This window comes from Dreissena polymorpha, chromosome 10 (genome assembly GCF_020536995.1).
Source record: "Dreissena polymorpha isolate Duluth1 chromosome 10, UMN_Dpol_1.0, whole genome shotgun sequence".
Taxonomy (NCBI): domain Eukaryota; kingdom Metazoa; phylum Mollusca; class Bivalvia; order Myida; family Dreissenidae; genus Dreissena; species Dreissena polymorpha.
The window spans coordinates 21,461,135-21,486,148 of NC_068364.1; the positions used below are offsets into that span (position 1 = coordinate 21,461,135).

Sequence of the window (25,014 nt, forward strand, 5' to 3'; positions counted from 1 at the left end):
GAACCATAGAAACAAAATAACTGCTAACGCTGTATGTATTTAATTCACCAATGCATCGTAAATCTGACAGGATGAACAAGAGTGCTATCGATTTAGCAACGTGTTATTGTAATGCATGACGATATGTTACTTTTTCAAAGAAATTTCCTCAGAACGCCATTGCACAATGAAGAAACATATAAAACATCAATTTCATCTGTCTGGTTTCATTTTTGTATAGGGGTGGGTAAAAGGAGCTAACGTTCGTTTATCGACAAATAGGCATACAATTAGTATGTTGACCTCTACATCAAATAAGTACAATCCCACAAAATGTGTTATATCCCTACCGAAGCTCCACAATGTTAAGAAAAGCTTTTGTTTTTAGAATTCTATGCTATGATACTGTTTATCATGAACTGGCGTTGACATGTTTTATAGCATTTTTTTCAAGTTTGAGTGATATGCAAATACAAACATAAAATCCGATTTTGCCCCTAAAGTAATAGAATAGGTGGTAAAACTGTGTTCGAGTGTTAATAAATAAATATATATTGTGCAAGAACATAAATAATTATGGCAATTAGTAAAAGACGTATACCTGTCATAAATAGAGCGAATGTGCTGTAACATTGCACATTTAAATAAATTTATTGTGCCACACAAAAACAAAAAAAAAGCATTTTGTATCGTGTTAAATCTATGTTACCAGACCACATCTAGCGTTTAAATAATTTTGACTATTGCTATCAGGTTCACTGATTATTTATGTGTTAACATTATTTAACGAAATATATTACAAAATTTCGTTGATTTTGAGCGTTATAGAGGCTTTAATGCATGTATCAATTGTTATCTCTGTTCAAGTCACGAATGTCAAAAGGTCAAACACGACTGATACTTAATTTGCTGCGTTCCCTGATAAGACCAGTTGGTTTTCAGAAAAGGACACAGGGCAGTTAGGACGAAGAAATGAGCAAAGGTAAGTTTTACGTCATAAAATAGCATATGGTACACTTATGATTTATGTGTAATGTTATAAAATAATATAATGCGTATACATTTTAGACATATATATTTATTGAGCAAACTGCACTTTTGAATGGTACTTTCAAACGTATTTAATGTATTTGTTCTATGTTACAGGAGTTTGGATTCCACTGGCAGCTCTGTGCATGTTTAGAGTGTCAGGTACGTGTATACCATTCTGTTCATACTTACTCCATTTTATACTATTTAACTATATGCATATGATGCCTTAGAATGTTAAAAATGTGCACACCTTTGATGAATGTATAATGTCGTTTCAGAATGCCTAGAGTGTTTCAGTTGTCAAAACATTGCTGACCCCGATGAGTGCAGAAATACTTCACAGTGTTCCAGTGGTCAAGTTTGTAAACTTTATTCGAATAATGTTGTAATTAAATGCCGAAATAGGTCTGTTATCTAGTTTTATACAATATTTATTAGATACATATAAATAAACAATGGCTGTTACTTTTAGCGCTGAATGCCCCCGAAGTAGTATTGTTTTGACCCGAAAGTGTAATATTGACCTTTAACGTTGGGGACACAGACAAGTTTTATTTATTCCATAAAAAGCAGAAAATTAAATCTGAAAAACGAGTAATGAAATGTGTAGCCTGCAGTGTGTCTCTGTGTTCCATATAATCACGAGTATATGAACTTTTTATAAGATTCTTATCAATGCTCAGAGAGATATGCTCCAAAATATAAAAATAAATAACAAGAAAAACCCATCAAATCTGTATCACCGAAAAAGGTAGTGTGTCTTCTTGTTGTTTGCAATTCCTTGCAATATCCTCTATTAATATTCCATTGCAGTCCATTTCATAAAGGTGCGTTAAACAATACAATTGAACAAAGGGAACTAAATACATAAATGTCAAAGAAATATTAATGGTTCTTGAACTCCGCACTTCCTCTCCCATTATTCTTTCATTTGTATCAATGAACACTATTTTTAGCAAAATACCGTCAATACCAAGCGAGAAAACTGTCTTAAGGGCAATAAGTCCGTTAATTCTGATATTCTCCTTAAAGACCTCAATCATAAATCCTGAATTTGCCCCGCACAAGGTGCGGGACAAACTGACTGACGGAAGGACAGACGGAATTTCATTAGTGTATGCCTCCCGTCGGGAGTTTATAAGAAACATCTATAACGAAATATGATATGTATAAAACCAGTTCGTTCATCGTTAAATCGTTAGTTAACAATGTTTTTTATTTTGATGAACAGTCCTGCTCTTTACAAACATCCCAAGCTGGCTCCGACTTACGCTTCAACATGGGTGTCAATACAATCAGGTAACATACTATGATACTATATTATATATCTGCTGTAAATTGTACAAATGCAATTGATATATATAATAAAATGTATGTGCCTTCTTTGTAACAGTTATACTGGTATTACACACAACTTCATGTCAGTAAATACAATATATTTCAGTTATGCAGTTCCCTCGCTGTTGGCCCACACAGTATCATTGGACGCTCCGTTCAGACCAGACAGCAGCCCACATGTCATGAATGCTGCAGTACAGACCGCTGCAATGAGAACCTTTGTGCTCATAGAAAACGTCAGTACATAGACTCTTTACTCAATTTAAATAGTTTCAAAACCGAGCATCGAAATTGACGAATTGTCCTATCTTCCTATTCTTTGGTTTCCCGGTATGAATACATTTCGGTGACACAGTAAAAATAGGCGTAGCAAAAACGATTGTGATAGCTATAAAGCCCAGTTATTGGTTATATGTCGTGTGTTTGCATACATTTTATTTGTGTTTAAAACCGGTTGAAACCACACTTTGTTCCACGTAACGGTTATATCGTTATCGTTATACCTTATTAATATATCTATTATTTGAGAACATGTTTCGTATTTAAAAGCATGAGTAAACAAGAGTAATTTTTGTTGCAAAGAAAGGGGAAAGCATTTTTCTGGATTCAACTTTGAGATGTGCAAACATGTGCCATATTGCAGCTTCTGAGTGCACTGATGACGAAAAGCTCGACTGTGCTTTCATGCACTCAATTTTTAATGTCTGCGCAGATATTCATCACGCCAAAATCACGTGTCCAAAGTTCTGTGGCCTGTGTCAGCTCGGTAAGAGTACATTTGAGATAAGAATGAGACTATTGTGAAACATGAGAAAAAGTCAGTACATCATGTTTCCGTTTTGCGGATGAGTTTGTCAAACTATGGACAAATATTGTATAAAATGCCATATTAAACTTACATTTTTTGATAACGTCCAAGGCTGAACCTCAATAAAGCTTAATTACGGTCTCATGTTTTTATTCCTACTGACATGGATCAATCATGTACAACCCTTTAACTTAAGTTAAGTATAGTCACATATTATTGGCACACAGTTGATGGCAACTGGGCGGCATGGGCCAATTGGTCTAGCTGCAGTGTGACGTGTGAAGACGGAAAGCAGACCCGAACACGTACTTGCACAAACCCGCAGCCTAGCAATGGGGGCCTTAACTGCACTGGGCCAGCTAGTGACACGAAATTGTGTACCAAGCAACTGTGTCCAGGTAAGATTATCGGATTTACTTATATTACATCATGCAGTATGTAAGTTGACCAGACATGTTCGCATTTGTTTTTATCACACATTAAAACGCGAAATATTTCGGAGTTTTATGCAAAAGCCCTAGGTAGAAAAAACAGTCAAATTGCCACACGAATAGGAAATACATTTGAACTCGTATTCAATAAATATACACACTATTTATTATTCATTTTTATGTCGATTGTTTTGTTATCAAATCTTATTGCAAAAAGGTTATGCCTAATAAATTTGATAAAGCCTAGATGTGATCAAAATGCCTCTAGAAGACTAATACTCATTTAACATGTACTCAAAACTATGTCTGTTTTATTAGGTGTATTACAAGTCAGGGAATAAGATGAACATCAAAATACGAATGTGATCATAGAATGTAAATAATAATAATAATAATAATAATAATACGTATAGTAATAATGGACTTAAATTGATCAGATGATTTACAAATATAGTTTGTATATGCTCTTAATCTTAGTATGTTGGTCAAAACGGCTGTCAATTAAAGACTGTTGTATCACTTATTATCGATTATAAATGATCGATGATGTATGTGATTGCTTCTCCGACTAGCACAGTTTTTGAACTACAGCGTGTCATATCGAGATGAATAAATATGTAATGCATTCACAATGACATTTCATTCAACGTAACACATGTTGTTGTTTTAACTTGTGTGGTGTTGTATTAAATATATATTATGTATCCCATATATTAATGTTTATACGTCGTGAAATACCGATATTTCTCTTTCAATCAATGTAATCGGTAAGACTAGAATGAATAAAATACAAACAGTATTACACATAAACTGTTTAACAATGTTTTTTTATTCTAAGTACATTGTTATCCCCACACTTTTTGAAAAAAAGGTGGGTATATTGTGGTGATCTCTGCCGTCCGTCTGTCCGTCCGTCCGGCCTGGCCAATATCTCCTCCTACACTATTAGCACTAGATCCTTGAAACTTACACACATGGTAGCTATAAGCATATACGCGAGCCTGCACTGTTTGGAATTTTGATCTGATCCCTGGGTCAAAAGTTATAGGGGTTGGGGTGGGGCCGCGTCAGAAATTATCACTCATTTTTTAAGGTTATTTTACATTTACTTCTTTATTTCTACACCGATTCACTTCATATTGATACAAGACCTCTCTTATGACAATACGGTCAATCTCAACCATGCATGGCCCCATTCCCAACCCTGGGGCGCACCGCCAACATAGGCCACACCCACCAAAAATTTCCATTTACTATATTTGTTTCATTTCTACACGGATTCTCTTCAAATTGATACTGAACTTCTCTTATGACATTAGGGTCAATCTCAACTATGCATGGCCCCATAACCAACCCTGGGGCGCCCCGCCAACAAAGGCCACACCCACCAAAAATTTCCATTTACTATAATTTTTTCATTTCTACACGGATTCTCTTCAAATTGATACTGAACTTCTCTTATGACATTAGGGTAAATCTCAACTATGCATGGCCCCATAACCAACCCTGGGGCGCCACGCCCACATAGACCACACCCACCAAAAATTGCCTTTACTATAACTTCTTCATTTCTACACCGATTCACTTCAAATTGATACTGAACTTCTCTTATGACAATACGGTCAATCTCAACTATGCATGGCTTCATAACCAAGCCTGGGGCGCCCTGCCCACAAAGGTCACACCCACCCAAAATTGCCTTTACGATAACTTCTTCATATCTACACCAATTCACTTCTAATTGATACTGAACTTATCGATGACAATACGGTCAATCTCGACTATTCATGGCCCCATTACCAATCCTGGGGCACACCTAGGTCAAACATTCGGTGTGGGGATACGCGTCCGTGTGGTCTCGTTGATAAGTTACCTACCACAGCATCACGGTGGACTTAGAAAGTGACCGAGAGCATACAAAGACGGATTAATTGTACAAGATTTGTGTAAGCATCTTTTTTATCAGTCCATGGCAACTGGACGGAGTGGTCGACGTGGTCCGGTTGTTCTGTTACGTGCGATGTCGGGCTTAGGAAAAGAACCAGATCTTGCACCAATCCTAAGCCAGACCGGTCTGGCGACTTTTGCGTCGGTGAATCAAGCGAATACACAGTTTGCCTTACAGACCCATGCAGCACAAGAAGTATGTGATTCCATTAAAACGTTAGTTTTTATCCCCACACTTTTTGAAAAAAGGTGGGGATATTGTGGTGATCTCCGCCGTCCGTCGGTCCGTCCGTCCGTCCGTCTGTCCGTCCGTCCGTCCTGGCCAATATCTCCTCCTACACTATTAGCACTAGAACCTTGAAACTTACACACATGGTAGCTATGAGCATATGTGCGACCCTGCACTATTTGGAATTTTTATCTGACCCCTGGGTCAAAAGTTATAGGGGTTGGGGTGGGGCCGCGTCAGAAATTATTACTCATTTTTCTAGGTTATTTTACATTTATTTCTTTATTTCTACACCTATTCACTTCAAATTGATACTGGACCTCTCTTATGACAATACCGTCGATCTCAACCATGAATGGCCCCATTCCGAACCCTCGCGCGCCCCGCCCACATAGGCCACACCCACCAAAAATTTCCATTTACTATATTTTTTTCATTTCTACACGGATTCACTTCAAATTAATACTGAACTGCTCTTATGACAATACGGTCAATCTCAACTATGCATGGCCCCATTACCAACCCTGGGGCGCCCTGCCCACATAGGTCACACCCACCCAAAATTGCCTTTTCTATAACTTCTTCATTTCTACACCAATTCACTGCTAATTGATACTGAACTTCTCTATGACAATACGGTCAATCTCGACTATGCATGGCCCCATTACCAACCCTGGGGCACACCTAGGTCAAACATTCGATGTGGGGATACGCGTCGGCCTCTGCCGCGCCATTTCTAGTTTTGTTTTGTAATTGACGAAAACAAAATGAGAAAGGCTTGTAATTAAATTTTCATGATTAAAAGGGTCATAACAGCAAACAATGCTAACAATATTTTTGAGATGGCTGCTGGTCTAGTTGGCGAGCTGTTCTGTCACATGTGGAGTTGGGCAGACATTGCAACATAGGACCTGTACAAAATCGAAGTTTTCCGCAGAATCATATGTGTACTGGCAACTCATTTAGTAATGTTTTATATATCGAAGATGGCGGCTGGTCCAGTTGGGGTTCGTGGCAGAGCTGTTCAGTCACATGTGGAGGGGGACTTAAGCTAAGGAGCAGGACCTGTACCAGCCCGAGTCCTTCAGCCTACGGCAAAGCTTGTGAGGGAAACTTTGAGGCGTTCGCTGTGTGCGTTAATACACCCTGTGAGTAAACGCACTTAATTAGGTTTTGTAAAAAAAATAACACTAATGTGGTTTAGAATTTATTTCAAGATATATTAAATGAGTGATAATCAAATCTTATTTCATTCAACACACACACATTGAAACTCCATTTTCAATGTAAAGGTAATTGTTCTAGAATGAAACGATGTAACTTAAGGATTTCTTTATGCGGATCTATTGTAAAGACATTTTAATTTCTCTGAATGTTAAGAAAGCTAATCAAAACCTGGATAAACAACGAGGCCAACAAAAATGGTTTATGGATAGTTATAACCTGAAAAAGACATAACAATAAATTGTCTATTTCGCTTTTTATCGATAATTTGTAAAATAATTACATAGCGGTTATTCATCGCTAGGTGGCCGCTGGTAGCACACATTTTGCTGATAACGGTCAAGGTTTTGAACACCGGTGACTGCAAACAATTTTATTAATTTGGTTTTCATGACAATATAATAATTTTACGTAACTCAAAATATTTATTATTTTGATTTTTTTTTTAATACAACATCTACGAACACTTGCTTTAAATATGTACACAGATGTTATGCTGAATATTTGTAACCTTTAATTAAATAAATATATACTTACTGGGTTATTTGTTTGTGTTTGTCAGATGAACTCTAAGCAAATAATATGTTAAATTTCGTGCTGTAAGCATATACGCTTAAAACGTTTTTACGACAGTTTAAGTCATATTGTTACAGGTTATGCTGTAGCCTTTAACGCTCACGGACACAACGTGTTGTCAAATTTTGTAAATGCATTTCCAACTGTGATCTTCAACGAAGGGAATGCGTACCATGCCAGCTCTGGACATTTCACAGCTCCTGTGGACGGTTTGTATTACTTTACTGCGCAATTCTGCTGTATCCCTCAACAAGAGTGTGGTTTCTTCATCGAAAAGTCGAATGCCAGTATTAGCAGCAGTACCCATCTGACGGCTACCTTTGAACATCACACTACAGATGTTGCATGTACATCGGCCTCTACTTCTGTTAAGCTGAATAGAAACGAGCACGTCTGGGTGCTTATCCAGGGCACCTCATCATATTTGTATGACGGTTATAATGGTTGGAACACATTTACTGGAACTCTGATCCAAGAGCTCTAATAAATATATTAAGTTTTGTGAACCTGTATGTATTTCCCTTTTAATAATGGCGTTCATGTCGCGGGTTCGCATAGTATCAAAGTGAAACAATATTCTTAAATATCAAATTATATTGAATAATAAATATTTTTGATGATGGTATGTAAACATCGTCATATATAAATATAAAAATAAATATTAACACACAAAACACTATAATTAACTAAACAATACACGTTTTATATAATTAAAGAAAGTATACAAATAGTTTTTAATAAAAAACCGTCCCTAGCATGTTATGTATAACACTGACACTTCTTTGAATATTTCCCTCGATCGTTCTTCATGCTACAACCAAAACCAATTGCACACGAACATTTTAAGTGTTTTGAAAAAAATAACAACATGTATTATCATTTCATACTTGTAAATGTTTAACTACTGAATATTTTATTCTTAGATCATAGGCACTTTATAACCAAATGTTTCAGTTGTACATAGCAAGTGTGTTAAGACGAAAAACGAAATATTAAATATTATTTAAATTGAACGCTTTTCCATTTCACTCGAAATAAGTACAATAAGGGTTAAGAAACAAACTGAATTATGTTCGTGTTTCCCAACGATTCATTTGGTCCCATATTGATTGTTCGTGGTTATGAAGGTTAAATGCACTATTATAGTATAATTTTAATGTTAAAGACCATTAACCCCGTACAGAGAACGAAAAGCTTTGTTCCATATATAAATCGTGTATTGTAGAGTCAAGTATTGAGCGAAAGGAAAATACAATTTTATTAAATGAAGTTAAGGAATCAAATAGTGTTTGCAAGGGCTTTTATTATTTTAGCCGTTTTGTGACGATATCACTACCATAAAGATATTAAAGTAATAACCTTTTATAAAATATGGTAAACATTTCGATATCATCAAGTGTTTTCTTCAATAGTCGCCCTAAAACTTATAAGATAACAACTTTATTACATTTGATTTCTCTCTTTCATTGAAAATTCATACATATTTAATTATCCCTAACGCACATAAGTAAAAGAGGGTCACGCTGAAGTAAGTTAAGGGCACCATAAAACAATATTAATAAGATTGTTAAATGATAATAGTACATTAATATTTTTTTATTAACGTCTCTTTAATGTTACAAATATAATAATGTATATACATTTATATACAGGTAGTATATGATGCGCTTTTCCACTCAGAAATGAGACGAAAGAGACTATAAATAAAAATAAAACATATAGAGCGTTATAACATTTTATCATACATATAAGTTTGTTTAAAGTACTAACATGAATGCTAGCCGAAACACCGTCTTTTGAAACTATTCTAAAAAGACATAAATAAAAAATACAAGTTTAACTGAGTTATGTAACAATGTTCAAATACGACACAATAAACTTGTTCACAATCAATCGGATGTGAAGGCTTATCGAGTTGCGTCCAATGCAGCCTATGATTTTATCTAGGCCTTCACAACACAATCATAATGATGGACCAGTAACAACCATAACACATATAGGGTAAAAAAACATAATGAGGGGGAAACTTGCGCTACGAAGAGAACAATCGACTATACTTAACATGACAGTTTAAACAACACATTATTACACATAAAATTGATAAAACAATAGATTCATTACGAAGCTCCAGAAAGATTAGCAGGAGAGTAATTCTTTTATTTTACAACCATCTTAACACAGGTAAAATGATTAAAGATTGTGTGACCGCCGTGGAATGGTCAATGCACAATATTTGGGGCTTAAAGCTAGCCGAACCTCACACTAAGCCTTGTGAACAGTTATGTTCAAATACTGTCCCAGTCTGTAAAGGCTTAATAAAAGAGTTCAATATAGCCTGACGAGGAAAACTGGCCAGCTCCTTGCCGGCCATGTTTTTTAACGAATTAATATAATTTTAAGAAATTAGGTTACGAGTCTTTAATGAAAATGCTCTGCTTTATGATATATTTAAACCTGCTAGTAGTACTGGACAAGAAAGTGAAGTTTTAAGTATTGTGTACAATCATATAATGAAAACTGCCACGCTCCTGTCGGCCATGTTGTTGAAAGAAACAGTGAACCTCCAGTGACATCATCAGGTGAGAATTCGAAACATCACTTAGATGAACTTAACATCACTAAGATGGTAATTTCTTCAATGCAATTCACAAACAATTAGACAAAATAGGAAAGAACACGACCAAACACAAACAAATACATGTTTAAACAAATATGTAGTTACCGCCTTGGAGCGCTCTTATGCATGAAAGCAACAATGAATTATGGACAGCGCTCTGTGAAAAAGGGGCTAACTGCAAGTGCGTAAAGTGTCATCCAAGATTAGCCTGTGCAGGCTAATCAGGGACGACACTGTCAGCTTGTAATATCACACCTACGAGCGTTATTTGTTGTTCCGTAAATTGCATTCACAATACATTACTTTAAAGAAGTTATCGATGTACATATATATTTGATTGATCAAATTAAAGTTTAAATACTTATATGAAAATATATAGACAACTTGGGAATAGTTTTATTTATATCGCGGATTACATCTTATAGTATGCACATTTAGCCGATTTGTACTGGTCAAATGAAAGCATCGCAAAAAGCCAAACCTCTATATACAGAACGCAAATGGACTATAAAATTTCAAACGTTCGTAGTGCAATATAACTCTGTATTGTTCATTATGTTTTCCGCGTAAGCAGTGCACGGTCACTTGTGTTTCAAAAATTATCAAAATGTTGAATTTACCTATTGATTAACGGCTTACCATGAGTGTACGACAAGGGCGGCGATACAAAACATATATTATTGGGGTTGAAACTGGTTTCTAAAAGCTAGATACAACGGGTGTGGAGCAGAAACAAATCATATTGACGTCACGCAATTGGCGTCATTTACAATAACAGCGTTTAGAGCACATTTCATCTCGTCTTTATATCGAAACAGTCTCGTATAACAGAAGGTGACATAGCATAGATCATTCAAACTCATAAGCTGGATTCGTGATACAATCAATGTTGACAGTAAACTGTCACGATCGATTACATACACGCATGGATAATTTTGAGCCCGGGTTGCAAATATATGGTTTATTTTATCTGCATGGCACCACAAAATTATAGCTCATACCAAAACGAACTGTTAAAGCAATGCTAAGGTTCACGTTCTAGATCATGATCGTGTTCGCGTACATCGGAATGGTGTAGAGCAATAGGTGATTGTATCGTAGACAGGACGAAGAATGAACCGAACCATGTACAAACTGGATATCAAAAAATACTTGGCGTTTTAGTCATATTTTCATCATGTCCTAAATTGTTGTAAGAAGGTAATAAGAACGTGGCGAACTATGTTCCGGCAGATCGTTTGTATGTCGAGTTAGATAACCTAGTCAGAACGGGTTTATTAGGTGAGTTGGCGATCGTACAGAAGTAACATTATTTGTGTGCGGCTATGTGTTCTTAAACTGTTTGTTTTATTACGCGAGTTGATTTATATCTAAACTACTATGGCCTTTGAAAGACTGTGTCCGTCTTTAAAATTATTGAAATATTTTAAGTGATTTCTAAATTTGGAGTAATGGTTTAGTCAAACATGTATAAGCAGCGACGTCGGCGTTTTAATCAACATAAAATTTCGTACACATAAGTTTCTTAAATGTCTGTTGCATGTGTGATGCGATATAACACATGCAACTGACATTTAAGATGTTGATTAAAACGCCGACGTCGCTGCTTATACATGTTTGCCTCGTTTAAAGCTGAATATACATCCAGACAGTATACAACATGGAACGCAATTTAGAGCCACGCGGTTTATCAGAATCACGCCAAGTTGCCGTGGACTCAGTGTCATTTGGTGTGCCTATAACAAAATAAGCCTAGCAAAGTCACGAGCAACATTAACCATTGTGCCTTTTTAGTACACATACTTTAAGAGACAAGCGTAAATTGTGGGTTTATCATAATAACACAAATGGCTTACAAACACAATCTGGTTCGAACCTATTTTTCCGTCTTGTTATAAGCCATTCGCTTTGATACGTAACTAGTCGTAAGTAAATTAACATAAATACTTCACGTCGATTTTAACGTCAATGAATCGCGTACAGACATGTGCAAACCATTGACCACCAAGAGGTTGCAAAAAACACAAAGACGAATTGAACTTGTCACATGTTTTTGCAGAATATCACATAGAATATCACAAGCAATATATAAATATTGAACATTAACGACCATGATGATCCGATATTAATGCAAGAATACGTCAGATAAGGATACTTTGGCACTTTGAATGTCCTAATTGCTCACAAATTCGGGACGACGATTTGATAAGCAATACAAGTGTAGCCTTTATTCTAATTTAAAACCGTCGTACCGCTTGATATTCAATTGAAATGATTACAGATTTCACTCTCATTTAGTTTATCTTTGATAGACAGCGAAAAGTGTGACACTGTGACAAAGGGCAGTCACATTTGTTCTTGGATCTTTTTGCCAATGGGGTCTAAGGTTGTCTGACATTCAGACATCGTCAAACACGCCTGATTGCATGTGTTTTACACCTTAATGTAAGTAAATGACTTGTGGTAAACATGGTGAATATATTATCGTTTCGTTTATTGCAGAGTGACCCGTTGTTCTATTGCAGACTGGAGCTTATCTAGCATGATGTACTGCCCCTCACCCATACATCCTCCCTACCAACAGCAGATGGTGTTCTAGTTTTACAATATCATAAACACGTAATGTCTTCCTCGTCTGAGACACGGTCATTAAAACTAGCAGCGTGAATTCTTATAAGTGTCTATGAACAGTTTTTCTAATGTCATAAAATATCAGAATACATAATTTTAAACAATTACAATTATTTGTAAACCTGAACACAGACAGAAAACAATCAAAACAAATTCAGTACTGTGCCATTCGCAAATTTTGCAAACAGCTTCAAATTACATAATACAATTCTGAATTCCTACAGATTTTCCTTTATAATTTACGGCATATATCAGCCAGTAAACCGTCAATATCAAGTTTAAGCATCGTTTATTTGTGTTGTGTAACGGGAACCTACGATCGAGATTGATGTATTTATTTTAGTTAGCGATGTGCTAGTCAATAATTGCCGAACATACTGATACAAATGTGCAACATTTAACCATTCACAACTTTCGTTCGATGTATGCATTAAGAATCAGCTATATGTTAGCTAGTATCCTCCTTTACAAAGCTAGATGCTCAGCTCTCATCAAACTTTGCATGTTAAGCCCCTTTTTTCGCAATGCATTTGAAGGTGATCCCACAATAATAAAAGTGTCAGAATATTGTTCTCCAAACCTCATTACATGATGCTAGCTAGAGTGAAGCCGTAACAAAACAAATGCTGAAAATAACACTATTTTTGACATGCCCAATTCTTTGAAAGTGTGTAATACTTGCGTCGAAACGTGCGACTGCGAGTAAAAGAAAAGGCAGAACTTACTTATGAAAGATGTACAGTGGGGGTAGGTATTTTATTCCGAAAATAAGGGGTTACTAAGGGATTAATATTTATGAGGATTAATCCCTAAAAATCCGTTTTTTAGGTATTAATCTCTAATAATCCAGTCTATGAATTTTTGAAAGTTTTTTTGGGGTGAACACGGATTGTTTTGGATTGTTAAGGCTAAATAGGGATGCCAGCACTCTACACATAAGAAAGTGTGAAAAGGCGGAGTTTAGAATGTGAACTTTTGCTATTACTGCGCACATGTAGTGGTTAAAAGGCTGATTGATTATCACGAGGTGCAGTAAAGCAAAGATCTATAAATAAACTAAGGTCGGAAACGCCCATTTGAACCAAAAGAAAGTATCGGAAATGTGCGTGACGAAAACGAGATCTATATCACGTGAAATCAATCGGGCAGTCGCTAATCTCCCTTTGTTATATGGCGTTATCATGCGCTACGGAAGCTTCGATTTTTTAAAGCGTTGATGAATTATACGCGATTTAAAAATTAAACATAACATATTTGAAAAAATATGTTTATCTGAACCAACATTAAGCAACAATACGTAATAATAGTTTTAAGGCCAAGTACACCTTTCAATTGCCTAAAACTTAATTATTTCTATTTGGAAGTAATGATTAAAGTATATAGGTGATAACAAAATCTGTAAACATTTTCACGGGTATTAAATAACAATACTTAGAGAGATTTCATGCCGACTTAGACTAGTTAAAGTACATTTCTGCCTTTGCCTAAAATATTATTGTTTCTTCAAAAATACACATATCATTATAAAGGTAATATAGAAATGGTCAAGACTAAGACAACTTTTTTATGTTAATGTTAATAGCCTCTGAGATATTCGCTAGCGAATCTTTGTAACATTCCAGGCCGGTGCGGATTTTCTTATTGAGAAGTACATATGCGCCATTGACTATAACGTTATTGTTTCTCTATAAATATTGCTGATGTAAGTATCTTTTTATAAGGTTATATACAAATATTTGAGCCTAAGATTTTTTTTTATTTTAACGCGAACCATCACGGAGATATGCATAAGTGAATCTTTCTAACATTTCTGGCCAATCAAGATTTTTGCATTGAAAAGTACATATTGCCCTGAGCTTTACTATTTTTAAATTAACATTTCATGTTTGAATATCAATTAAGAGGTAAATGAAAAAGCTCTAAACGAAAAAAATACTGCGAGATTAGCGTTTCCGATCGATTAAATCGCAAATATCGATACAATCTTTACGCTTGCGATTTAAGTTGAACATTTAAAAGAAATGGCGATTGGAAAACAAAAACAAGTTTCCTCTATAAATGTATCAATATTACCTGCTTTAAAAGAGCACTCGGTACCTATAATATTATGCGCGAAATCGCAATAAACGCCCTATGAGGTAATTGATAATTAAATGGTAAGTGTAGAGCTAGCATGACGTTTTATCGAATATTTAAACCACATTACAGAGTCATTTATGCTGCCACAGATGCGTCACGAGAAATTCTCAGGTAACTTTCAATTCGCCGAACTGGTATGAGACCGCCCAATCGGTTCCAAGCATGCTTATGAGGGCGGGGTTAAATTAGCGGCTTTTATTTTTGATTGACATCGGTAAACCGGTAGCCGGTTCATTAAACAATACATTTAAGACGATGCCGGGCGTCATCATCATCCCACATGTTCACTGTAATCAATTTGTGTAAACATACTGTACACAAATTTAACTTATGAAAAGTTAAATGCAATTGAAGAGCAATCAATAACTTATGGCAAGCAAATTGTGAAAACAATAACCTTTAACAAGTTTACGCGTTAGAACAGTATTCAAGTATATGGATATATTACCATGTCCATGTACAAAACTGATTTCCACCATTTTTCTACAGCCACGTGGTACTTTTTGCTGCTACAAGTCTCTTTGTACGCATATACAGTGTTTCCAATTCAATGAATGCCATTTACAAACCGTGTTTTAATAAGAGCGCGAAATATTCCTGTCGTATTTCAAATTCCATGCGTGATTGTTGCAAATTACAATGTGCTGTGACTTAATAAAGACGCCACGCGCAAATAAATACATGTAATATTTAATAAAGAATATTTTAAATCGGAATAAATGCATACAATGGAAAAGTATTGACCAATTGAAACCAAAGAAGAACGTAAGTAAATTTACGATTAATGAATTGCAGATGTATTTTAAATAGCCAAAAAGCAGCAAACTACGTTGTTTTACAAGTACGTTGTTACAAAAGTATTGGTGAGGCGGGAGGAGGGGAGGGGATGTGGAATTACCCGATACTGTCTATACATGCGGTTTCTTTGATAATGCAATGCTCGTTGATACAAATGCAGTTTTGATAATGATAAAATTAGTCACATATACACACAAAGAGACAGGTACGATCAGATATAGAGCTCATAATCCTTTGACGTGGGTCGGCATCGTAACGTTAAAATTGGCTACTACCTATTTTTCCATAGCGCCAACCTTACAAAATTACTGTTTTGCTACTGAATATCGTCTGCACTACTTTATGTAAATTGAAACTCAATCTACATGAAGTCGTTCAGAAGATATTGAGTAGATAAACTTTCAGGCCGTGGCACACTTTTTATGGAACAGTTCATGTATGCATTCGTGATAAGCTGTAATTTTAATTATGTTTATTAATTAAATATCATTTTAAAGTTAATATTAAACTAAAGGCTGAAATAAAATTGACGAATTTAATCTGTTCCTGCAATGTTCTCTTTTTTTAATAAACTGATCTTTTTCTTTATTTCTTTTAATAAAGTGTAAATGTTAGATTAAACTGTAAAAAATGAAAATAATATATTGTTTTTTCTTCCACTTATTTAGAATGAATATTATAAGAAAAACAATAAACATTTTGAATACACATTTGCAATAGGGGCGCATACGCATTCTCTTCAAGGTATACTATGTTTTCATTGTGAATTAAGAGCGTTTACTAGCATGCCTGTGACACCACATGCCGTCAAACGTAGATAACATTATAACGATTAAATGCGTTATCTTTCTCATTTAACTGAAATATGGGTTGCTGAATCGATTGAAACTCGCGATGACACGAATCTGTGTTGATTGATATATCTTTGGTGTTTAGCATGGTACATATCACGTATAATCCTAGTTGTACCATTTAAAACACGCACCTACAAAAAACATATTTGTTGAGTTTGGAAATGACGCATTTTATATGCTGTCCACTATTTTATATGCATCATAATATAATAAGTATTCAGGACACCGACACAAGTAAATTCTACATCTAAAAATAGCTGTTTACTCGTGCCTTCTCGTCGACAACTCAGATAATCTCCGCTTTTCCATCTCTATTCATCGCTGACGCGGACTGCGCATGCGTAGAGGTTAATTTCATTTTATCCAAAGTCACCTCTTAAAAGACTTCGCATGCGTAGATCTTGATCTTTTAACAGATGAATTACGCAGTTCATCTAACAAAACACCACTATAAAAGGTTGAATACAGATGAATTAGGATAAAACGCGGTGAAAACGGATTCATCCCTAAAATTTGGCTAAATGAGGGTTCTCATTTAGGGATTCGAAAGAGATTAATCCCGGAACAATATCCCAAACCCCACTGTAGACCTATGGTTATCTGATACTTTGTTCAGTGTCAAAATAAAAGTAAAAATGATCAACTTAAATATCTGAGTAACATTAAAGATTATTAAAACAACATATTTCACACGCGGATAACGAGCGTTTAGTCGAATACATATACTTACTTTTTTTAATCAGCTATTATTATCACACTTATTTAAATTAAAGTATACTATGTATATCATCATATTGAATATTTTTACAGAGGAAGTAAATAAAGCAGAGAATCGGATGACGAAGCTTTTTTTTATGTCCCCCAGCACTATAGTGGGGAACAAATTGTTTTTGCCCTGTATGTTGGTCTGTCTGTATGTTGGTTTGTTTGCGCCAACTTTAACATTTGCAATAACTTTTGCTATATTGAAGATAGCAACTTCATATTTGGCATGCATGTGTATCTCATGGAGCTGCACATTTTGAGTGGTGAAAGGTGAAGGTCATACTTCAAGGTCAAAGGTAAAAAAAAAACTAACTCAAAGCGGCGCAGAAGGGGACATAGTGTTTCTGACAAACACATTTCTTGTTTTTAGATTGATAATGCATTTCGATTATCGCATCAAGTTTGCATCTGATTCAATACTATAGCTCGATTGGTCTTGTTCCCGGGGTACATGTAAGTATACTTAAGAGTACCCAGGGTAATGTAAGTAGTAGCCGACCCGACACTGACCAATCGAGCAATACTATAGCATGCAGTCGTTTACATTCCATTTTCTTCTATTTTGACCGATTCATTCCAGAACTGTATTTCGCCAAAGCTGTGTTGTAGCAGCTTTTTTTATGAACTGTACTAATAAAATGTATATTTAGGCATGTAAGTAAGTTAGACTTTTTATCTTCATTGGTAACAGTAGACAATTTTCAAGAAAGTTCCATAAAAATGGATGGGAACTGTTTCTACAGATGTATTGCAAAAGAAATATATAACAATGACAACAAGCACGAAATAGTTAGACAAAAAATTAATAACCATATGAAGGACTTAAAAGATGTTTACAAAGAATACGTAGATAGAAGTATCACAAAGCATATAGAAAATCATTCATTTAGTGACGGAAGAGTTGAATCGTGGGCAACTGAAGCCGAAATATATGCAGCAGCAACCCTATTTTTCAGTGAAATATGCATATTTGCTGACGACCACAATATAACAAGTAAACTTCTTTTCCAACCACTTAATGGAGTTAAAACAAAATGGAAAATATTCCTAAGATTAAGACTGCAGCATTTCACTTTACTGCATATAAAATTGGACCAAAACAAACATCAATACCTTCCTGAATATGAGAGAATGAATAGGGAAGTTCAAATAGATTGGTTTACAATGGAGTCCTGTTGCAATTTTGAAGAAAGAGGACATAAAATGAACTATCAAGATAAGAAAAATAGAAAAATACAAGAGTCTGATACACAAAAACCTAAATTAAACGATAAAAGAACTAAAAACAAGGGTGAAAATAAACCAGCAAAAAAAGACACAATTGAAACAAATAATAATAGTCTTGACACTGTTACAAATCTGTCTTCAAGAAAGTAAACAGAAGCAGAAACAAGTCTATTATCCAAAGGAATATCTTTTGTACCGTCTAAAAAACACGTAGATTTATCAAAGATACACAGTGACCTAGCAGAATGGGAGAGGCGGATGCGACTCGCAGAGTATTTCCATAGGGATGAAAATCAAGAATGGAAAAATGAAAAGGAGGAATATGAGATAAAGAAAGAAAGCCGTTTTACTCCTGAACCTGGTAGAGAAAAGTGGCTAGATGCTTATATACAAGCAGTTAAAAATGATATTCTAAATGGCATAAAAGAAAATGGACAGTCAAATATCACAAGACAATAAAAACAAGCATTGCACACGTTACTAAATGATTCCAGTATAATAATAAGGCCTGCAGACAAAGGTTCTGAAATAGTGATAACAGACGCAAATGAATATGTAGAAAAACTCAGGAATGAACTTAATGACAGCACATCATATAAAAAAACTAATGGGAATGGACTTGAAAATGCAAACAAAAAGGTAAAGCAACTAGCAAATAAACTATTTAAAAACGGCATTATCTCAAAGAACTTACAACAATACTTGATACCCAAATATCCATCAAGAGGGAAACTCAAAGGAAATCCAAAAATACATAAAAAAAGGCAACCCGTATAGAACAATCGTAAATGGCATTGGAACAAATACTGAAAGAATGGCAGAGGTAGCAGAAAAGGAGCTAGAAACCTATGTTATAGAAACACAAAGCTATATAAGAGACACCACAGCATTTTTAAACGCTATAGAGAGGGAAGTAACTACACCATTAGCAGAAGGAATTATCTTATACTGTTTTGATGTTGTCAAGTTATACCCATCGATTCCAAAGAAAGAGGGCCTAGAGGCGTGCAACAGTCTTTAAATAAACGTTGTACTAAGACCATCAACACTGAAGCGGTGATTGAAATAATTGAAACTGTTTTAGAAAATAGCGTGATCGAATTTTGTGGACAAGAATACAGGCAAAAAGAGGGAGTAGCTATTGGATCGAAACTTGGGAGAAATTATGCCTGTTTTACATGAAAAAATGGGATGAACAATTATCTGAATACAATAAACAACCAATATTCTATAAAGGTTTCATATATGATAGGTTTGGACTTTGGAATTGACGAACTCATGAAATTTTTCGACTATGCTAACAAAATACATGAAAACATCAAAGTAGAATTAAGATGGAACACAACACATATAGACTTCTTAGACACAAAAATTCAACTAGAAGATAATAAAATAACAACTGATTTATACTCAAAGCCAACCGATAAACATCAATATGTCCAATATGACTCAGATCATCAAACAAATGTGAAGAAAGCTATACCCTATGGATAAGGAATACGTTTAAAAAGAATATGTTCTGACGAAAACAAATACAGACATCGGAAAAAGAACTAAAACAGAATCTACAGAAAAGAGGATATCCAAATAAATTTGTAAACCATGAATTATCCCGAGTTGATAATTTAAATAGGAAAGACTTACTTAAGAAGAAAGAAACAAATAAAACAGCCAACAAGAGAGTACCACTAGCTATAACTTATTCTAACAACCTTCCAAATATCCACTCAATAATTCGAACACATACCGACAAACTATATAAATCAGAAAGAATGAAAAATGTATTCCCAGACGCACCAATAGTTGCATACAGACGAGATAGGAATATCGGTGACATTTTAGTTCATGGAAAAACAAATAAAGAAATAAACAAACGTTTTCAACTAATACCACAATCGTGTAAGACTAATTGTATAGTCTGTAAAATGTTGAAAAGAGGTTTTCATAACAACCCAAAAAGTGAAATTCCAAACGACGCAATAAAACAGAACTGTAACATTTATAACTTGGTGTACGGTATATTTTGTATTAAATGCCAAAAGATGGTAAACGTCGGAGAGACAATCAGATCATTAAAGGAACGTGCCAAAGAACACGAGGCTGACGTGCGGCTACGAAGAGATAAACCAATCTCAGAACATTCCAATGGTGCTGGCCACAGAGTGCAGGATATGGGTGTATCAGTGTTAACACAAATAAGAGACAGTTCCCATTATAACAGACTTATTAAAGAATTGGAATTCATAAAGAAGTTTCAAACACAATCACCAAATGGACTTAATACAAAAAATCAACTTGATGTCTTGCTACGGGAAACTATCTTGTAAAAATATATGTGAAAAACATTTTATATTAATTATCAACATAAATGAATGTAAAAATAATAGTACTTTATGCAATTTTTCTTATCAATAATGTGTATATGGTATATAGAATAGCAAGTATATATGATTATGTAATCAAATATCATTATAATATTTTACATAGATATGGATTGAAATAATTAAAGTCATTAAATAAGTTTACCCTATTTAATTTATGATAATAAGTTTAGGTAGATTATAATTACATATGATGATTGTTTTATTGTAAAATATCAATTTATTAAATATATAAATCACACATTTAACATAAGATCAAGACAAAATATGTAAGTGTTTAACGTCATTTCATTTTTTGGCGAATTTTTACATTTTTGGCGCCATTTTATATAACGCCATTTATGACGTCATCATGTACAACGTCATTTGACGTTTAAAAATATTTTTCTTTGTTATTTAAATTGTGCAGTCAAAAGACGTAAAAATATAGTTAACATATAATTTCCAATGTTTTGATAAAGGCATTATGCCGAAACGTCAATTAAAGGAGTATAATCAGAAAGTTGTATTTAGGCATGTTCAATTTTAAGTGGTCTTATATAGTTTTTTGATCGCTGGCTAACATTTGATCATACATGGTTGCACGAGATCGGAAACTGACGATTCATTATGTACTATAAAGAACGTCTCAGAGCCGTAGACTAATGAAGAACTCTTTCTGCCGGCCTAACAAACTAGCTCGGGTGTTGTTTTTGTTATTCATAATACATTTATAATTTTTCTTTACACACAAACACTCATTTTAATAGACAATAATTGGTCATAAGGCTGTACATTGAAAATATGTGTTTATATAGTTGTTAACGACAAAGTGTATTTATTAAAATGAAATTGTGAGGACTGATTAATATAATGCGTACAGTAGAAGTATGTCACACAGAGTTATTTTAAACGTTAAACGCGACCTAGAAATGATAACATTTTAGTGTACATATTATTTTCGATATTACATAAAATGAACACACAATTGATACGAGATAAAAGAAGTATTCAAATACAAACTTGTATGTATCTGCTTTTGTTTATAATATAGTCATTTGGGATGGTACGAAACGGGCGCAAATATCGCCCCATATTAAATACGTCTATACTGTACTAAAAACTGTAGAACTGTATTTGTTGAAGCGACTTAGGATATAAATATTTAGTAAATATAATGTTATATATGTATATATTTGCAGATTGTACCAGTTTACCTGCATTGAAATTTCCAACCAGGATTGTTTTCAATAGTGCAGACACTTCTCCATTGCTGCCCTCTCTCAAACGCATTATTTTGGAAAAAGTCGCTGTGAGCTCTTCTTGGATGCGCAAACTATTCAATACACATTTAACACTCGAGCATAAGGTGACATGTATTCTGAATGAGTGCAATATTGTAGGAGACGCATTCTATTACTGTTTTCGCTTATCAATAAAGATAGGCGTAAACAATACATTTGACATGTTCAACATTTTTTATGACAGTTCAGAGCTGTGGGAAACTATCGGTGGTCTCAATATTAAGTCTCTGAGTCTGAATAGTATTGAGCGGTAAATGGACGATTTGGAAATTGGTGGTTGGCGAGTGAATGATGCATCAATTTTGTCGCAATCTCTCGCATCGCTCCAAAGTCTAGAAACGTTAAGTATTAACGTAGAAGCCATAACTTCCGATTTTTGGTCGGCTCTGTACAGTTTAAAAATTAAACGTGTGGCTCTGAGTCTGTATATCGGTTTGAAAGGTCTGATAGTGAGTCATGTAGGTATGTTGTCGCAGCCTTCCTTTTCCATCTCACAGATTGACTCGAATTATATTGACGTGAATTCCAAGCCCGATCTGTTGAAGGCTCTCCACGGTCTGATTATCACGAGTCTTTGTCTATGTGGCATTGTGGAAAATTTAGATCTCAATCAGTTATCACTGTTGGTGACTTTGCTTACGTCGCTCAAACAACTTGAACGCCTAAGTATAGACGCGAAGAATGACAGCCTATGTCTGTGGTTTGCTATGAATTTTTTTAATATAAAGATTCTGGATATTGGTATTCGATGCCAAGGTTTTACAATTAGTCGTCCAGCGTCTTTGTCAACGTTGCTACCGTCGCTCAAACAAATTGATAAAATAAGGTGGTTTGTAACAGATGATATATCTGTTTTATTGGAGGTTCTTAATGGTCTAAACATCAAGAGTCTGAGATGGGATGAGACACATGCGGTATGGACATACTCAGTAATGAAGCTGCTAAGAATTGACTTGCAGTATTACAGTTCAGGTCTGTTGGAGGCTCATAACAGTCTGAATGTCAGGAGTCTCTGCCTGAGATTGTATGGGGATGATTCAACAAAATTGACAATGACTCAAAAATCATCCTTGTATCATTCACTATCATCTCACACAGAGCTTGAAACACTAATTATTGATATACCTATTGAAAACAGTACCGGTTTGTGGGAGGCTCTCCGATGTCTCAATGTCAAGACTCGTGATCTGAAAGGTAATGGAATCTGGTTTGACATGATGAACGATGCACATTCAGTTTCCCAGTCTTTATTGTTGCTCACACAATTGGAAACACTCGGCATTGAAGTGTTCTCAGACAGACCAGGTTTGTGGGAGGCTCTCCGATGTCTCAATGTCAAGACTCTTCATCTGAAAGGTAAGAGATTCCGTTTTGACATGAAAGATGCACATATAATTTCACAGTCGTTAATGTCGCTCACACAGCTGGAAACACTCAGTATTGAATTGTCTACATGGTATCCAGATTTTATGGCGTCTCTGTATGATCTAAATATTAAATCTCTGAATCTGAGATGCGAATTTAGAGGTTTGAACGGATAACATAATGATGTATTGGCCCATTCACTAACATCGCTTAAATTGCTGGAAATCTTTTATATTTATATGAATAAATATACCGACATACTGTTACCTCAGTGCTTAAAGGATGTAACTATATATTGTGAAGCACTGACTCCTTTGGAACTGCGCAACCTGATTAAAACACTTGCTTCATGTTGTCAGGCAGTTGATGTGAAGCTAGAATTCGGTTGTACACAAAGGACAATTGACAAATGGCAATTTAAAAACACACGGCAAATCCAACCCGAGGAATACATTGCAATCCTACAGGAAATTTATGCCATGGGGAATGTTATCATAAGAAGATTCCGAATATGGACACGATCAAACCAATCTGAAATATGGTCAGTATGTAATATTGGCAATAGTACTAGCGATGATCATATTGACCATAGCGGTGATGAAGAGAGCTATAGAACATTCTTAACCAAACTGGATGATGTTGTAAATCGAATTTCTATTCGGCTTCAAATAGTAACAAGCCTCGATTCCATTAATCAATAATTGCGGTAATGATAAATGATTTTTCTATGAAAACACTTAAATCTGGCAGAGTTTTTAATACTTTTTTAATATACCGAATACTTTACATTGAATGTCGTTGTTTATTTGTAACAGTGTACCTGTTTTACGTATTATCCGTTATTTTGATGCTTTTGAACAGTGCATGTTATTGTGTCCTCTAGGTTTGACAAGATAGTAATTTAACATTTTTTTCCAAAAAGAGCTGTAACCTCAAATAATGTGCTGCAAACCTCTTAATATTATACAAGGGTACAGTTGCAATGTCGTAAACATACATAACAGTGTTTATTAACTATATTATATTTTACGCTTTTATACTGAAATGAACCGCCTGTAATGCGTGATGTTTTGTTATTATTTGGCAGTTCAAACTATTAATATGTGATGTTCCTTGTAACGTCTGATATCATTTTTTTTAATAAACACATTTTATATAACTAGTATGTTGCTTTTGGTGCTTGTTTGGATTTTATTTCTCGAGTAGGTTAAGGAAAATATATGATTTTTGTACTCTTTATACAACCCCGATTGAAATAAATATTTGACCATAAACAAAAAACATCACATCTTGTTTTTGTTTAATAATTTGTTACAGTAAATAACAAAACAATATATCACGGGTTGCGCAAACCTCAAGCGTGTTGTATTATGTCAGCATATTGACCACG

General features: G+C 34.8%; 2 protein-coding genes across 5 annotated transcripts; both read left to right on the forward strand.

Annotated features, from left to right (window-relative positions):
• Nucleotides 1-854: 854 nt before the first annotated feature.
• Nucleotides 855-8,064, forward strand: LOC127847794 (SCO-spondin-like). 3 transcript variants are annotated; one of them, XM_052379946.1, is made up of 10 exons: nucleotides 855-961; nucleotides 1,126-1,170; nucleotides 1,290-1,369; nucleotides 2,243-2,310; nucleotides 2,456-2,585; nucleotides 2,932-3,115; nucleotides 3,385-3,555; nucleotides 5,555-5,731; nucleotides 6,751-6,912; nucleotides 7,642-8,064. In XM_052379946.1, exons 1-10 carry the CDS (start codon nucleotides 952-954, stop codon nucleotides 8,046-8,048), a joined length of 1,434 nt encoding a protein of 477 aa, XP_052235906.1. In that variant the 5' UTR covers nucleotides 855-951; the 3' UTR covers nucleotides 8,049-8,064. The 3 variants fall into 3 exon arrangements, with proteins under 3 accessions (XP_052235906.1, XP_052235909.1, XP_052235907.1); XM_052379949.1 differs by lacking the exon at nucleotides 5,555-5,731 and having other exon boundaries at nucleotides 860-961; XM_052379947.1 differs by lacking the exon at nucleotides 1,126-1,170 and having other exon boundaries at nucleotides 913-961.
• A 3,756-nt stretch (nucleotides 8,065-11,820) lies between these two features.
• Nucleotides 11,821-24,786, forward strand: LOC127847797 (uncharacterized). 2 transcript variants are annotated; one of them, XM_052379959.1, is made up of 3 exons: nucleotides 11,821-12,626; nucleotides 22,158-23,615; nucleotides 23,984-24,786. In XM_052379959.1, exons 2-3 carry the CDS (start codon nucleotides 22,514-22,516, stop codon nucleotides 23,989-23,991), a joined length of 1,110 nt encoding a protein of 369 aa, XP_052235919.1. In that variant the 5' UTR covers nucleotides 11,821-12,626; nucleotides 22,158-22,513; the 3' UTR covers nucleotides 23,992-24,786. The 2 variants fall into 2 exon arrangements, with proteins under 2 accessions (XP_052235919.1, XP_052235917.1); XM_052379957.1 differs by having other exon boundaries at nucleotides 22,158-24,786.
• Nucleotides 24,787-25,014: the final 228 nt, after the last annotated feature.